Here is a 16,785-nt window from a genome sequence, read left to right as displayed (position 1 = left end):
ACCAGCATAAGGTGATAGCACCTCCATACATAAATAAAGCAATAGGGCAAATGCAGAAGTAGAGGATACACGTACTAATACTCTGTTACAGTAGACGAGCATAAGATGAAAACACATAGAAACATGTAAACCAGACCTTCCGTTTTAGACCTGCTGTGTGACACATACCATCCTCTGACGTATGTCAATCATAGCAGCACAGTATCTGGCAATTGAATATGTTATATCAGGATATATATCTTGGAGCAGATATAAGGTTGTTGTGGGGATTAAATGAGGAGGAGGAGAACCAAGTGTGTCACCTTGAGCTCAATGGAGGAAATATAAATAAATAATCAGAAAGGATAATGGGTGCACATGGCATGCCAGGCAAAATTAGTTTCTCTTGACATTAAGAATCCTTTAACTAATAAGATGCGTATGCAATTTTTTGGAATTAGCCATACTAACATTAGTGTTACTGCTGCACTTCAAAAATGTTTTTTCTCCTGAACCAAAAGCTCATGTTTTTTCAGGGTCCCAGTTTGCACACATTTTTTATGGTTTAACATGCCCCAATACTAAGTGCCTCCTCTACTCATGCTGCTGCCACACCAGGGTGAAAACAAGCCAGAGTCTGGTTCGTAATGACATGTGAACTTGAGCTTATTATTTGTTTCTCCCTAAGGAGTCCACAAATGGTAAGCCAAGAACAGAATTTGCCTCCTACTCATCGTTTGTTTGGAGAGAAACAGTGAGCTTAGGTTCATATGTCACAACAAGGAAGACATGTTTTTTTAAAAAATATTCTAAAATAAAGATTTATCCATACCTCTCATCCCTATTTCTATAAAAGAATGAAGGAAAGGGTATAGTTCAGGGGTCAGCAACCCGCGGCTCCGGAGCCGCATGTGGCTCTTTTACACCTTTGCCGCGGCTCCAGGGCGGATACTAGCGAGGGGAGTAGGCGCATTGTGCGCCCCGACACTCCCCACTGTGGCGGGTGCTGTACTGGCTGTGACGTCGCATGGGGGCGGTGTGTGCGTTAGTCACGCACCGTCCCGACGTCACCTTCCCGCCCACCCACCCGCTGCATTGAAAGGGGGCATGTACGCTGGTCACTGTTTTGAAGGGGAGTGAAGAACACACACACACACAAAAAGGTAACTTGTTAATTTAACGTTTATTTCTATGAGGAGGAGTAATTCTGAGGGGTCAAACAAAGAAATAATAAAAAAAGTGACAAAAAAGTTATTTTTATAATGACGAGTTTTGCGGCTCCCAGTTTTTTTTTCTTCGGAAACGGGTCCAAGTGGCTCTTTTTGTCTTAAAGGTTGCAGATCCCTGGTATAGTTGATCTGATTATGAGACAAATTACTCTCTATTTTGCAGTTAACAAAACACTGATATCTTACCAAAAAGTGAGCCAAAACCTTTTGGGTGTCTATTTTTTTTTTAATCTTTTGTATTCTTGAATTCTTGCCACCCTGTGTCCTGATTTTTTCTATCAATTGTTGATAAAATGTGGGCTCGTAGTTTTGCGCTTCCACAGACTATTAACCATATTTTGATTACTTTGATTCCCAGAGGTTCAAAGTGGACATAAAGAAGTTGAGACCACATGGTTACAGTTGTTTGGATGGTGGAGGAAAAGAATTAATCAGTGTTAGATTTTTGAGAGTTCACTTGGTGAGATAAGCCACATGTTAGGTGATCTAGCCTGAAATCTGAGAACAAATAAAACCTATATTTATGTTTGAGATGCAAGCAGCCATTTACGCACATGAAAGGGGACAGTGCTTGCATGCCTTTCTGTCTGGCTTTTACTGCCACCATCCCCACAGTCTGTGAAGCAACCAGTGTTTAGAAGAGGTTAGTGACTTGCTTGGTTGCAAAGGCTTTAGCACCAAACACTGCAGCTGTGGATGTCATTTCATTGCCTATTCTAGATGGCTCTTTTGGACTGTGAGTAAAACAGTGCTTCAGGTGGTTACCAAGCCAGAAAAAATACCACCCACTTCAGAAAAGGCTTACAGTGGTGCCCCGCAAGACGAAAAACTTGCTAGACGAAAGGGTTTTGCGTTTTTTGAGTCGTTCCGCAAGACGAATTTCCCTATGGGCTTGCTTCGCAAGACTTGCGAGTTCTTGCGAGTTTGTTTCCTTTTTCTTAAAGCCGTTAATAGCCGCTAAGCCGCTAATAGCCGTGCTTCGCAAGACGAAAAAACCGCAAGACGAAGAGACTCGCGGAACGGATTAATTTCGTCTTGCGAGGCACCACTGTATTAGCTAACTTAACAGTTTTCACATCATATTAGCATATTTCCAGGAATGGTTTTAGTCTTATTAATCCTTATTTATTATTACTGAAATGCTTCTCAAGGTCAATTTGTATCATCATTTTTGTATTCAGTTTTTTTCTTACATAAATTTATACTGACAAATTGATGCACACTGAGTATAAAACCCTTCTTGCAACCTAATATGTATTTTATTATGTTGTACATTGTGGATTAAGCAAATATAAATAAATGAATTTCTTATCCAAGCTTTGATTTGATTTAATGCCTTTGGAAATCTTGTAATACTTTTGAAAAAACATAAGCTCCCCTAAGTTAATTAGATTACTTGAGTAATCTAATGCAAAACTGGTGCGGTGTTCCCGTCCCCAAAACCTGAACATGTAAATATAAATTTTACTGTCATTTAGTTACCAGTTTTATTACCATTTCCATAATATTATTTCCATAAATTGGTAATCGTATGTAAATACTTTTGGCAATTCAGGGACATGCATTCATTATTGGAAACAGTTTATAAGATATATTTCCTGGCTTCCTTTTTCTTTTTAAAGATGGGGATACCAGCGCAACAGAAAGTGGCGATGAAGTTCCTGTAGAACTATATACTGCTTTTCAACATACACCAACTACAATTACTCTGACTGCTACACGAGTTACCAAGGTCACAGATAAGAAACGGAAAAAAAGTGGGGAGAAAGAACAAAACATTGCAAAATGTAAAAAGGTAAGTTAATTCAATTTTCAATTTCTCTTTATGTTTTGGGAGGTTCATTGTGTTTGAAATTTTTTCTTTCTATTTGAAATAAATCTGGATCACTGCTCTTGAAGGAGCACAATCATTCTCCAATGGGGTTTGGAGAATTCAGAGGCATCTCAGTAACTGAGAATGGGCTATTGCAGAGTAGGACTGAAGCATGATGACGATAAATTCATTATTTATACCCCGCCCGTCTGGCTGGGTTTTCCCAGCCACTCTGGGCAGCTTCCAACAAAATATTAAAAATACAATAAAACATCAAACATTAAAAACTTCCCCAAACAGGGCTTCCTTCAGGAGGAAGCAGGAACAGAAGACTATTGAGATAAGAAAGTATAGAGAGGCAACACCCATGGCAAAACGAACAGCAAAAAGAAGGTGGTATTCAAGACCCAGGAAAGAAAGGTGGAAGAGAAACTGGGGCTGGCTCCTAAATTACACCACACCCATTTCCATAATTTGGTGGGCATCTCCTTCCCTCCCCCCAGTCTATAATAAAGATAAAGTAGCAATATAGAACACAGCATTAAAGTTTTGTGCTACTGGTTAAAAAGCACATAGGTGAAGGAAAACTTCTGGATTTGTTTTCACAAACAACATTTTCTATTCTGCAAGATAAAATATTTTTGTGAAATGAATCTCTTTCTCCAGAGGAATATATATACTCATACAAACTGACATTTTAAATTATATTACAGGCTTTTCGCGAAGGTTCTAGGAAGTCTTCAAGAGTAAAGGTAAAACTTTTGTGCTAAATTCTTGCTGCTGTTTGGTTTCGGACAATGAACCATAAATTTGTCATCCATTTTGTCCATTATTATAGGGGATTCAGAAGAGTCAGGGGGCTGGTTCACAATTCCTGCCTTTCAAAAAGTAATGCTCAAAGTGGTGATTCATGAAAGCACTAAAACCATAATAAAAACTGTATAAAAGCAAGCGGCAAATAAAATAACAACAAATATCCCAAAGATCTACAACACAGTTACAGCAGCAGAATATCCAGAAGGTAGCTAAAAAGCACACTAATGAGCTTCAGGCAGCTTTGTACAGTAGAGACAAAATCCTTTCTTTAAAAAGGAAGGTTTTCATCTTGCAGCAAAGCCCAGTAGAAAGTGGGCCTTCCAAAGAATGAAATTTGAGTACTGAAGTGCTCAAAAGGGGGCCCTGTCTGATTCTTGGGGTCGTTGACCTGTGGGATACCTGGTTTGTCCTCCAGAAGACTCCATGTCTTGTCTAGGCACGACAGTATCCTCATCCTAAACAGTAAAGGACTTTAAAGGTTATTCCCACACATTCATTTGGGCCCAGAAACAAATTTGAGGCTATTAACAAAGTAGTTGCATGCCTCTGATACCTAGCACCAGTCAACAATTTGGCCACCACATTCTAGATCAGCTGCAGTTTCTGGACACTCTTGGACATCATTATTACAGCAGAGCAAATGTGATGCAAGGAAGGCATGTTTCACCATTGCCATACTTGGTTTTCTAGAATGGACACTGCTGATGCACCAGCATAAACTGAGCAGAAGCATTCCTGGTTGCCACTGTCACTTGGACGTCCATGCTCAAAGTGGGACCCAGGAGCACTCCCAGATTGTGAATTTGACTTTTCGAGGAGTGATTCCCCCATGCAGTAAGCATTAAACTCCTATTCCTAGATTGACATTCTTAACTGATCTGGAGCACCTCTATCTTGCCTGGATTAAATGTCAGTCTGTTTGCCCTCATCCAGTCCGTTACTGACTTGGATTGCAAGTCATGTCCACAACCTAGGACTAGGTGAAAAGGAGAATTAAAGTTAAGCGCTAGCCAAATACTAATGGCATTGCACTCTTATCTCCCAACAACCTCTCCCAGCAGTTTTCTGTTGATGTTAAACTGCCTTGAGTGACAATAGAACACCGAGAGAAGTCAGTATCCAAGGAATCTATCCCCTGGGACCCACCATAAAATAGTTCAACACAATCCCATGCTGGCCAGTACATCCAGAAGGCAACAGAATGCTCACCATGGTGCCGGTGGCAAGTAAACCAAGGCAGTCAGCTTTGTTTTCAGTTTAGTAATGGGTGTCTAATGTCAAATTAGCCACTAAGTATTATAAGCTGACTTGCTGTTCCTTAACTGAGTAGCATGGGGATTTAACTAGCTAATTTCTTCATACAGATGCATACTGAACTCAGCATTCAGGAGTTATATTGTACCCTACACTTCTTATCCAAGGCCCCACTCCCTGAGAGGTTCGGATGGTGGCAGCAAGAGAAAGGGCCTTTTCTGTGGTGGCTCTCCAACTGTGGAATGCTCTCCCCAGAGAGGCTTACTTGCTGCCATCATTACATGTCTTTAAGTGCCAGACAAAAACAATCCTCTTCATCCACGCCTTTAGCAATTAAACAAACAATGGCCTGTTAAAGCTGTTGGTGGGGGACTGTTACTATGATTTTTTTACACACTTGATCAATTTACAAATTGATTAGCTAATTATTTGGCTGCAGAGTTTTAGTTTCATACCAGACATCTTGTCTAATTTTATATATCTTAACTGCGGTTTAGGGCTCAGCTCCAGAGATTGATCCTTCTGAGAGTTCCAACTTTGGATGGGAAACTAAAATCAAGGCATGGATGGATCGTTATGAAGAAGCAAACAACAACCAGTACAGCGAAGGTGTTCAAAGAGAGGCACAAAGAATAGCTTTGAGATTAGGAAACGGAGATGACAAAAAAGAAGTGATCACCAGCAACTCAGTCTTCAAACCTCCAGTAGAGGTAAGTGAAAATACATTCAACGCAACACCAGTCTTTTATAATAACAACATAGCACTCAGGTTTTGCATTTCTCTAAGCAGAAACATAGTTCAATATGTTGATACCACATCTCCTGTATTTTTAGTACAGGAAAACCTCCTTGTTTATTGATTTTACATTCTGAAGTACTCAACAGTTAATGAGGACCAGGTTACCAGTTATGACCATTAATTTTCAACATTTTGAATTTAACTGTCAGATCACTACTGCAGATGTCTGTTTTTCAGCTTTCCTGTTAAAACTTATTTTTTAAACAATGTTAGCAATTCGTCATAATCTAAATTACTCAAGTCTACCCGCAGAACAGCTGCAATGCCAGCTAAAACCCATCCCTTCCTTTGTCAGCTTCCCCACAAAAGCTTCTCCAGAGGGTAAGGGGACCTTGCTGAATAGGGTGGACTGTGGTTAGTAGAAAGGGGGATCCCCAAAAATCACTAAGATACACATTTACAGTTCAGGATAATGTTCAATATGTAGCTATACAATACTAAGATGGTTCTGGAATGAGCTTCTTTGTGCCGGGAGGAAGCACAGACAGTATTTGATTCAGTGCCAGCTTTTAGGGCTGCTGTTAGATACATGGAAATGGCTTCCCTTAACATTATTAACAATTTAAATGTAAATAGGAGAAAATAGACTCTTTTGGTTGCTGTTACCTAGTGGGTACAGGGACGCGGGTGGCGCTGTGGGTTAAACCACAGAGCCTAGGACTTGCTGATCAGAAGGTTGGCGGTTCGAATCCCCGCGACGGGGTGAGCTCTCGTTGCTCGATCCCATCTCCTGCCAACCTAGCAGTTCGACAGCACGTCAAAGTGCAAGTAGATAAATAGGTACTGCTCTGGCGGGAAGGTAAACGGCGTTTCCGTGCGCTGTTCTGGTTCGCCAGAAGTGGCTTAGTCATGCTGGCCACATGACCCGGAAGCTGTACGCTGGCTCCCTCGGCCAATAAAGCAAGATGAGCGCCGCAACCCCAGAGTCAGCCACAACTGGACCTAATGGTCAGGGGTCCCTTTACCTTTTTACCTAGTGGGTAGCTTTGCTATGCATTTTTGTATTTTTATGTCTTGGGAAGCAGTTTAATGATTGCAGTTGCCTCAACTTCAACTTTTTACTCGCCTCTCCGCCACTGTTAATTCCAGTGGAACTTTACAACTGTATTCTGATGCAGTACAGTTACTGTCACTTCAACCAAGATTTTAAGTAAGTAATGAAGGCAAAAGCATATTTCTTCCAAAATGTGTTTTTATGTATCCAATTTGCCAGTTACAGAATGGAACAAATTATGTTTATGAAAAGAGAAAAACTGCCACGAGTTAATTTTTGATGAAAAAATCCTGTTACTATTATGGAAAGGTAGTTAAGGTTATTTGGTCAAATATGCCAACTAATAAGTAGGGTTAAGTGCCTTGGTGTCCTGGGCAGTCCACTTCTTTATTCAGAAAAACGGGTTTAATGGTGTGTACAGGAAAATAATAAAACAGTGTCCATAGATCTGACACAATTTGAACAGCTTCCATTTCCTCTTTGATACAATGTTTACTCTTGGTAACGCAATTAGCCAAATCATCTTGTGTGGTCTTGGAAGATCCAGTTTGACTCTTAGTAAAAAGTAGAAACTGTTTTCCCTATTCTTAATTTTTTGTACACATCTTTTAAAAACAAAAAGGAACACAGTCTCTGTCTTTTAAACATCTAGGTTCAGAGAAATGTTCAAGTATAAATACAAATTTCTTAAAGTAAAATACCCCTTTGAAATAGCATTACAACTTCCATTCAGAGGGAATATTAATACTTTAAAATGATACAAATTGGCGCTTTACTGCCTTTACTGAACTTTTAGCCCAAGGAAGCAATTTCTAAATCCTCTGTTGTTTTAATTATCAGTACACATCTGGCCATTAAATCCTTATAAAGAAAAGTGCACCATCTAATTTAACTACAATATTAACAAGGACAATTATTTCCAATATAAACAAAAAGTAAAATGTAAACTACTGTAATCTGTTAGGTACTGTAAATATCCCAACATTTCCATTTTTCCAGCACCCCATTCTTTACACATACTGGCAAATAAGGAGGCACTTTGTATACTTTGTACTCCGTATGCTACACCAGTACGCTTAAAAAGTGCATTGTTTGATCAATGGTAAACATGGAGATAGTCACATCACCTAATAATGTATAGTAGTTCCATTCATTGTGTGCTTGTGGTTTACCAATGGCAGCCGCTTAAGAACTGACTGGAAAGTTCCTGTCCCTAGCAGAGCCTGTTGCCTTTTGTACCACCTAGATGTTAGGTTAATCCACCTTGAAAATGTCATGTGGTATTTCCCCCAAACCCTGAGCAAATAATTTGTCAGTAAGTTGCAAGAGAGAGAGTAGACTACAAAATGGCACCATCAGCCGCCTGCCATGCAGTCTATGGAAGGAATCTGCAAGCTGTTTGATAGATTAATGTTGTTAGAGAGAGACTAAGCATAAAGGAAAAGTTACATTCTCAGATCTTGTAATAAGAAGCATCTTTGCTTCTTTCCCTCTAGCATCAGCATGGCGCACGTGACGCACTCCTTGGAGGAATGTCCCTGCTTGCAGAGACCTTCGCCTAGATATAGGCCAATTCTCTTTTGCTCAGAAGTGACACAATTACAAGAGGTGTGAGTTCCTTAGTTGTTGTGTCAAGAGTACAGTAAGATTTTGCTTAGAAAGGTGTATTCCCACCTGAGGCTATTGAAATGCACCAGAAGTTTCCTTTTCCTAGAGATCAGCATGTTGACATTTTCGTCAAAATGCCTCTTACTTGGCATCTGTCCTTCTGCTCTTGCCAGCAGATTAGAGAAAAGACTGCATATTTCGTGTGTTGTCATTACTTGCGCACACCAGTTTCTAGCCTTTTTAACCAGAGGGTTTGAAACATCTTTTGAGGAAGGGGTTCCCTAGTATACTTTGAAAGACTTGTATTGGTTTTCATTTTTTAGATACTGTGGTGTCGTTGTTTTCCCCAAAATGTAAAATGTCTACATAAATATAATACTGAATTTTATGGTAGGAATAAAGTCAATTAGCTTTTAAAAAGAAAGAATATCATTGAAATTACCAAGTTGCTCCTTAAAGTTGTATGTTATAATCTGGTTTCTTAATAGCACTAATGCAATCAGCTTAATTAGATTTCTTACATTTTTCTTTTCTTCTTCTAGAGCTATATTCAAAAAAATAAGAAAATCCTAAAAGCTGCCAAAGACTTGCCTCCAGATGCACTTATTATTGAATATCGAGGAAAGTTCATGCTGAGAGAACAATTTGAAGCTAATGGATATTTCTTTAAGAGGTACTTTTCTTTAAAATCTAGCTTTAATTACCTATGATCCTACAGTTATTCTTTTGTTTTTCTCTCTGCTTCTGGCAAATCTTGCATTTTTATTGCCCTGAGAATGCAACTGCTCCTTCCGGTCTTTCATTACTTCACATCTCAACCCACTTACCTTTGAATATTCAGCAGCTAAGATTGTTCACTTGGGCTGCTATCCTGTACATACTGCCTTGGCAGTAGGCTCCATTGAACTCAGTGGGGTTTCCTTCTGAGTTGGCTGACATAGGATTGCAGAGTTAGTCCATCCCTTTGACAGTGTTACCCCAGTGTTGTGACAGGCTCTTCACAGCACAGTTTTGCCTCACCCAGTCTTTTCCGTGTTTCTCACTTCAGCTCTTTGTCATTAGACTTCAGCTGGCTGCCATCTTCGGAGCCCTCCTCTTTCAGTTTACTTCATTCTTCTTCTTTTTGCCTGGTACCCTTACATAATCCCCTTGTCTTTTGCCACATATCTCTCCCCTTTCAAGATGATAATGACTGTTCGGAAGAAACTGAGTAATTGCCTAGTTAATGCTGCACTTTAACACTGAACAAGATAGGAAGGAAGGGTTGGCATCAGGGACCCTCACTGCCCCCTAGTGTGCCATATTGCATGAGCTGGCAGTGATCCTCACAGGGATTAACACAGTTCCCTTGTGGGTCTCATACACTTAGAAAAGCCCTTGAAGGGGAAGCACATATGTCTTTGTATTCACCTACAGTCTTGACATGTTACATTGCTTTTTGTCTATTTAAACAGGTACATCTTCCTGTATCTAGCATTCAAGCACGTAGGAATACACAAAGCTTTCTTCCCTTGTCCAATGGGACGTGGCTTCATGCTTCCTCCTTTACAATGCCACACACATTTAGAATGCTCTATAATAGTGTTTTATTTCCTTACCTAAGATTTACCTGGGGTTTAAGCAGTCTGTATAAAACAATGTCCTAGTGGAAATGTAATGTTTGAAAGCTTAACGGCTAAAAGTGGGGATGTAAAAGCTAAAAAGAGCTCCAAAACTGCCTCCTTTAAAATCTCTGACTCTTACCTACTTTGGCTCTTCTTCTAAAGCATTTCTGTCTTTACCATATTGGCCTTCCTCATCAAGCTGATAGTCTGCTACAAATAAAGATGCGGGACATGGATGGTGCTGTGGTCTAAACCACTGAGCCTCTTGGTCTTGCCAGTCAGAAGGTTGGCGGTTTGAATCCCTGCAATGGAGTGAGCTCTGTCCCAGCTCCTGCCAACCTAGCAGTTTGAAAGCATGCCAGTGCAAGTAGATAAATAGGTACTGCTGTGGCAGGAAAGTAAACAACATTTCCGTGTGCTCTGGCTTCCATCACTGCGTTCTGATGCACCAGAAGCAGTTTAGTCATGCTGGCCACATGACCCGGAAAGCTGTCTGTGGACAAACACCAGCTCCCTTGGCCTGAAAGCAAGATGAGCACTGCACCCCATAGTCAACTTTGACTGGACTTAACCGTTCGGGGTCCTTTATCTTACCTTTACCTTTTACAAATAAAGAGCACAAGCCAGCAAGCTACCTAGCATCATAAGTACCTGCAGGAAAAGGAAACCATTCAGTAAAAACAATTCCAGATGAGGTATTCAAATATTCACAGGAAATCTGAAAAGAAAAATAAAGATCCCACCAAGGGTTAACAGCCAGTCTGACCTAAGAGCAAAAAGAAGAATCCTAAATATGGCAATTTGAGTTATTGTGAAAGCAAGCTTGTGCCATTAATATTCTCTAATAGACCTTGCCAAGGAAATGAATTGTCCCCATCAAATACCCTCTCTCTACTTCTGGGTGTCTGATTATATCTTGGATGATGACCAGGAAATTTCTGAAAGTTTGGGATTCTTATTGCACTCAGTACAGCATGGCTAAATAGGGTCACTATTTTAAGAACATTTAATTAAAAGATCAAGCCAGCTTTAAGATCAAGGCAACATCATGCCAATTTTAATTATGGGAAATCCTTGTAGTTGCATAGTGAATCTAAAAAGCAATTTGTGTACCTAATGGAATAATATTTGTTTCTACCAGCTGGAAATGAAGTTTGTTTACTCAGAAGGAAGTCCTTCTTTGTTCAGTAGGACTTACTTCAAATCTGCATAGGATTGCAGTCAAAGAGGGAGAAAGGATCAGCTAACATCTTGAAACACAGGAGAAATTCAACATTGTGCTATTGCAAACATTCCATCAGCGGAAGCATTTCTGCTTTCCCAGTGGAAAAGTCTCTCTTTCCCTCCTCATATACGCTGTTCTGGGGCTTCCCACAAACCCCAGCCCAATTTTAGGGGTGCAGCAGGGTGAGAAGAGTGGGAGAAGTCCTTTTATGGGAATTCGCTATTGTTGACAGTTAGCTCAATCCAGCTCACAGAAACATATTTCCCTATTTTTTCAGAATTTTCCAAATGTTTGAAAAACTAATTTTATATGTGTTTAACGCAACAGTGGTGATATGTCTTTGCTGGTTTTTTTAACTCCTTTAGGCCATACCCGTTTGTTCTATTCTATTCTAAATTCCACGGGCTAGAAATGTGTGTGGATGCAAGAACCTTTGGGAATGAAGCTCGATTTATCAGACGTTCTTGTACACCTAATGCTGAGGTAGGCTTGCAAGTTTTAAAATATTTCGTAGTAAATCTTTTGCTGAGGGTGGCAGAATACAATTTGACTGTGTATACATATTTTCTGGTAATGAAATAGCGGCTCAATAAATTAAAAACATTCATTGAATATATTCAACATAAAGTTCCAGAACATTAGTGTTGCTAGTTTAAAATGAAGGCAAGGACAGTTGCTGTCATTTCACAGTATGCCTTTGTAATCGTAAAGTGTTATAAATATTTCCAAAGGTGCTATTTTCAGGATTCTCCAATTAAGTCTAAAAGAGGAATACATATTACTTAGTTGAAATCCTCATATATTATGCCTCCACTTAATTGTATTGGTAAGGGGGTGGGAACAGAAGGTCTGTTTTTAATTTTTTAACTTAAAGGACCTGACCTGGACAGATTTTGCATATGTGGGACAAAATATGCTCTTTTGATCTATGCACTAGGATATAGAAGACAACCACTTTAAAGTGATACACGATTTTTGCAACATCCCACTATATCCAGAAAACTGTTTTCCTATATTCATGTGCAAAGTCTAAAGAAATTTATTGGAATACTGTAAATTTGTCTGTAAGCAGTGGAATGGGCTATATATATCTTTATAACTTACATAAGTTGATAGTAATGATTACTATTTCAGTTGAGTGTTTCTGAACAGAGGCCTTTACCAAAGAAACAGTACTTCGGTGGAACAAGTCTACAATTTTTGTTTCCAAATATATTTAAAACTGTTTAAATATGTTATTTTTCTGTGTTTAGGTTAGACATGCCATTGAAGATGGAACCATTCATCTTTATATCTACTCCATCCAAAACATTCCAAAGGGAACAGAAATAACTATTGCATTCGATTTTGATTATGGAAATTGGTAAGTCAGTTTGGGCACCAAATATTAGGGCTGAGTTGTCAGATATGAAATTGCTTTGTTATTGTTAATCAAGTGGTCTCCATTCATTTACATTTTTAAAGATTACAATAAGGGGATGCCATTAAAATGCAGTGGTCTTAAACCCCACAGTTTAACAGAGAATCTGACATGGCTGTGATTCATATCACATTAGAATTGCAAGATCAGACATGTACATGTAACTAGCACATGTACTAGTTATGAATGCTGCTGGTAAGATTATCATTCCACCGAACACTGCGGAGTTTAATTCAGAGTAAGCCTACAGAGGATTGGGCTGCATAGAAAGCAGTACTGTGCAAATGCTTTTTACAAAGTTTTTCCATATTTCATTTTTTTATTATTATTTTTAGCAAATACAAAGTGGACTGTGCTTGTTTGAAAGAAAATCCTGAATGCCCAGTACTTAAGCGAGGCTCTGAACCTACAGAAAACATAAATACTGGATATGATACTAGAAGAAAAAAGGGCAGAAAAGAGAGAGATGCTTCAAAAGAGAAGGAGACTCAAAACCAGAACATCACCTTGGATTGTGAAGGAGCAGCCACCAAAACAAAGTTTCCAGACAACAGACAGAGAAAGCTTTCTCCCCTTAGGCTGTCAATCTCAAATAATCAGGTATTCCAGCATATTTAAAATTAAACACATGACTCTGAAGCTTCCCATTTCCTTCAGGGTGGTGGTTGGGGCAACTCCCAAGAGCACAGATTTTGTGGGCCAAGACGCCGTATGCAAATATAAAACTCCCAAACCTTCAAGGAACTGCTGGCTTGGGGCATGGGGGTGGGGTTATATTAATTGGATGGCTTTGTAGAAGGTACCTCATCTTGAATTTTTAAAAATTAACTTGTTGAACAGCATCAGAATACTTTTCAGATCACAAATGTAAGAACATCATGCTGTGCCTTGGGATCCAGGATCTTACCAGGGTTTGTAGGCTGGTAGCATTTATATTTCATAGTTCAGATATAACACAAGGGTAGGGAACTGTGGCCCCTCCAAATGATGGACTCCAACTCCCATGAGCCCCAACCTACACAGCCAATGGTTAGGGATGGTGGGAATCATAATGCAGTAACATCTAGAAGGCCACAGGTTCCCCACTCATGATACAAGCAGCTGTTGAAAAGAAGTAACATTATTTGTGTCACATAGGTCATAGGATGTTAACTTAAAAAAAAAAATCCTTACAAAGCATTTATTTGTTGGATTGGCAAATGCAGGAGGCGTTGTTTACACAGTAATGTTTCTTTCCTCGGACATGGCTGAAAATTCAGTTCCCCCTAAGGAATGGAACAGGAGCATGATGTGTAGGTTGAGGATTAGATGAATTTGATCATTAGTTGTACTTGTTGCTTTTCCATTTTCCTCGCAAGGCACAGCAAATGATTCCTTACAGATACTGATCTGCAGAGTCAAGTTACCATTGTTTTGCTTAGGGCATATCTGCACATATCTATGGAATAGGAGCCGTTCTCTTGCTACATGGGTATACTAGCTATTCTGTGGCAGCTGTCGGAGATATTCAGTGTCCCACATTTTTTTAAAAAAAAGTTTAGATTGGTTTTTATATTCCATCAAACCCATTGAAAACAACAAAATCCTTGGGAGACTGTGCATGCCAGGAAAACCTACTGTATGGCACAACACTGCCATAGTCCTCTAGAAATCCTCTAGGGTAAGATCCACTGACTCTGCATCACTGTTAATTTTCTTTTTAAGTCATATGTCTAGTGGAACATGAGAGATTTATTTTCTGTTTTAACATATTTTTTCTCCCTCCATTCCACCCCCAATCTGAGATAGACTAAAGGGGAACAAAAAGGGAGCTATTGGGAGCCATGCAGATCAGTGCACAATCTCCCAAGACACCTGAAATCCTCTTGCCTTTCTTTTAAATGCTACTGATTAAAACACTGTAGACAGTGTTTAAAACTGGGAGGTAAGAGAGGAAGGTGTTTCAACCCACAATGTGCACTGCTACTGAAATGGTCAGAATTCCACAGCAGAACACAGAGCAAAATGAAATTGTGTTTTGGCAGTTGTACTGGTTTTTTCCGGGGGGGGTGTGTGGAGTTGCACTCATATATTTTCAACTTTTGGGAAGCCTGGTACCTCAATCACAGAATTGTAATGAAGAGTGGTCATCTGTGCCCCAAGTAATATTACCGTCAGGAGTATCTTGTATTTGTAATCATTTTCTGCACCCTTAAAACATCTAGTAGTTGTGAAAATTGGCTTTACGTGTCTGAAAACCTGCTTTTGAGGGTAGGATTCATCACATCAAGTACTTAAAAACTTTTTTAAAGAATTAAGCAGCTAGTATTATTGACTGCTCTGTGATAAAATAGAAATTTTCCAGTAGGCTATTTTATGCACATACTAGGCATGCAGTCTTAGACACACTTGGGAGTAAGCCCTACTGGTTTCAGTGGGACTTTACTTCTGAGTAGACATGTATGGGATTGTACTGTAAAGGGATAAATATTTTAAAAAACCTAGATTAATAGTGGATTAGCAAAGTTGCATATATATTATTAACTTTGAGGTGATGTTCTAGAAGTAACCCAAACAAAGATTGTCGTGCCAATTTTGGAGGCTAAACTGCCTACATTAAATCCTAGTTTCTTTTTTATTGTTAAAGCAGCTGACAGATTCAGGACACTTGTCTGACTGTACTAGCTTGCATGTGTTCATACAAATTAGTACTAAAACATATTTGGTTATTTCTTTAGTTGGCAAAAAAAGATGCTTTAGTCACTGGATATTTATTTCTAGATGTATGAAAGTTTGAATCGTTGCTTTTGCATGTTATTATGGCTAATTGGTTGGCTGCTTTTGCAGTGGTGATGCGAGGCTTTTTATGGTACAATTCTATATACATGTCTACTCAGAAGTAAGCCCCACTGAATTCAGTAGGACTTCTTCCCAGGTAAGTGAGTATAGAATTGCAGCATAAGTATCATATAGTATTTGGAGTTCCCTCGGTTATAGCAGCAGTAGTAGTAGAGCTTCTGTAAAGCAGTCATTTCCATCTTTCAGGAGCCAGATTTTATTGATGATATAGAAGAAAAAACTCCTATTAGCAATGAAGTAGAAATGGAATCAGAGGAGCAGATTGCAGAAAGGAAAAGGAAGATGGTAAGTTGGGAAGCTAGTAGCTGCTTAAAGCTGTCACTACAGATTGGTGACAGCTGCTCTTCCCATGCTAATCGTTGCTGCCTCTCTTAGGTGTTTAGTGTTTGAGAATATTTGAAATCTGCTCCTGATACATGCTAACAATATCTAAAACTTGAGTCTGTGTGTTTCTATTTTTGGCTTGAGTGTTACTTTCTGAAAAAGGGCTGTGTGTGTTTGCGTGCGCGTGCGCTTTCTTGGGAGTTTACATATTCTTGATTTTGCGCTGCTGAAGTCTTGTTGCAGATCAAAGAATGAACTTTCTCTACCTTGAGATAAGATAAAATCCCAGTATTTTCCATAAGTGATCAACCAAGTTGAGTAGATGTCTGAAGATTGGGGGGGGGGGGGGTCCTCCTCTGTGTAGATTTAACAAAGAGAAGTCAGATACCTTGCCCTTAATAAAAAAGTACACAAACTACTTACATTGCTGTATGAATGTTGCCTTATTTAATTTTCAAATATGGAACTTCAAGCCGGGGCACAGGCACATCAGAAGGGGTCAGGAAACTGGGAGAATCCTGACGTAATGAAACGTGAGGGTTGACTGAGCAGTTGAGAAAGTTTGGAGGAAGACATAACTGTTCACAGAACTAGCACAAAGCGAGCCGCTGATACACCTCTTATTCCCCCCCCCTTCCCTTAATTTCATTGTTTTGCTGCTACTAATGTGGAGACAACACACCTCTCTCTCCTCTGTTCCCCACTCTGAGGTCAGGTGTTCCTCCTTGGCAGGTGGCACTCTGGGAAAGGTGGCCTAGGAGAATGACTACATGCTGCCACTTTTCTACATGATCACATGCTGTAATTGGTTACATGTCTAGCAATCCCATTATCTCAGGCCACTGCTCCCAGAATGCCTTGCTCTGAGGAACAACGCCTCCC

At 39.6% G+C, this 16,785-nt stretch overlaps 1 protein-coding gene and 1 long non-coding RNA gene across 12 annotated transcripts in view; one reads left to right on the top strand and one right to left on the bottom strand.

The window, feature by feature from the left end:
* The window catches only part of KMT2E (lysine methyltransferase 2E (inactive)), a 59,597-nt gene that overhangs the window by 25,490 nt on the left and 17,322 nt on the right, over positions 1-16,785 (top strand). For 9 of the 11 annotated variants that reach the window (XM_081023416.1, XM_081023407.1, XM_081023414.1 and 6 more), the window contains 8 exons: positions 2,831-3,003; positions 3,735-3,773; positions 5,589-5,801; positions 9,035-9,165; positions 11,687-11,804; positions 12,575-12,684; positions 13,077-13,341; positions 15,766-15,864. In XM_081023416.1, coding sequence (XP_080879542.1) covers positions 2,831-3,003; positions 3,735-3,773; positions 5,589-5,801; positions 9,035-9,165; positions 11,687-11,804; positions 12,575-12,684; positions 13,077-13,341; positions 15,766-15,864 — 1,148 coding nt within the window. Of the gene's footprint in view, positions 1-2,830; positions 3,004-3,734; positions 3,774-5,588; positions 5,802-8,380; positions 8,493-9,034; positions 9,166-11,686; positions 11,805-12,574; positions 12,685-13,076; positions 13,342-15,765; positions 15,865-16,785 lie in introns of those variants that run through there. The other 2 variants (XM_081023408.1, XM_081023409.1) reach the window with 2 other exon arrangements.
* On the bottom strand, positions 1,144-2,810 carry LOC308486783. Its single transcript, XR_013991305.1, has 2 exons — positions 2,258-2,810; positions 1,144-2,008 (listed from the first exon to the last, which is right to left on the bottom strand). It is a non-coding gene; the product is annotated as an uncharacterized lncRNA (long non-coding RNA).

Source organism: Podarcis pityusensis, assembly GCF_964106645.2.
Source record: "Podarcis pityusensis genome assembly, chromosome: 10".
Lineage (NCBI taxonomy): Eukaryota > Metazoa > Chordata > Lepidosauria > Squamata > Lacertidae > Podarcis > Podarcis pityusensis.
The sequence above is the reverse complement of the archived record's forward strand: the minus strand, read 5'-3'. Positions and strand labels throughout refer to the sequence as shown.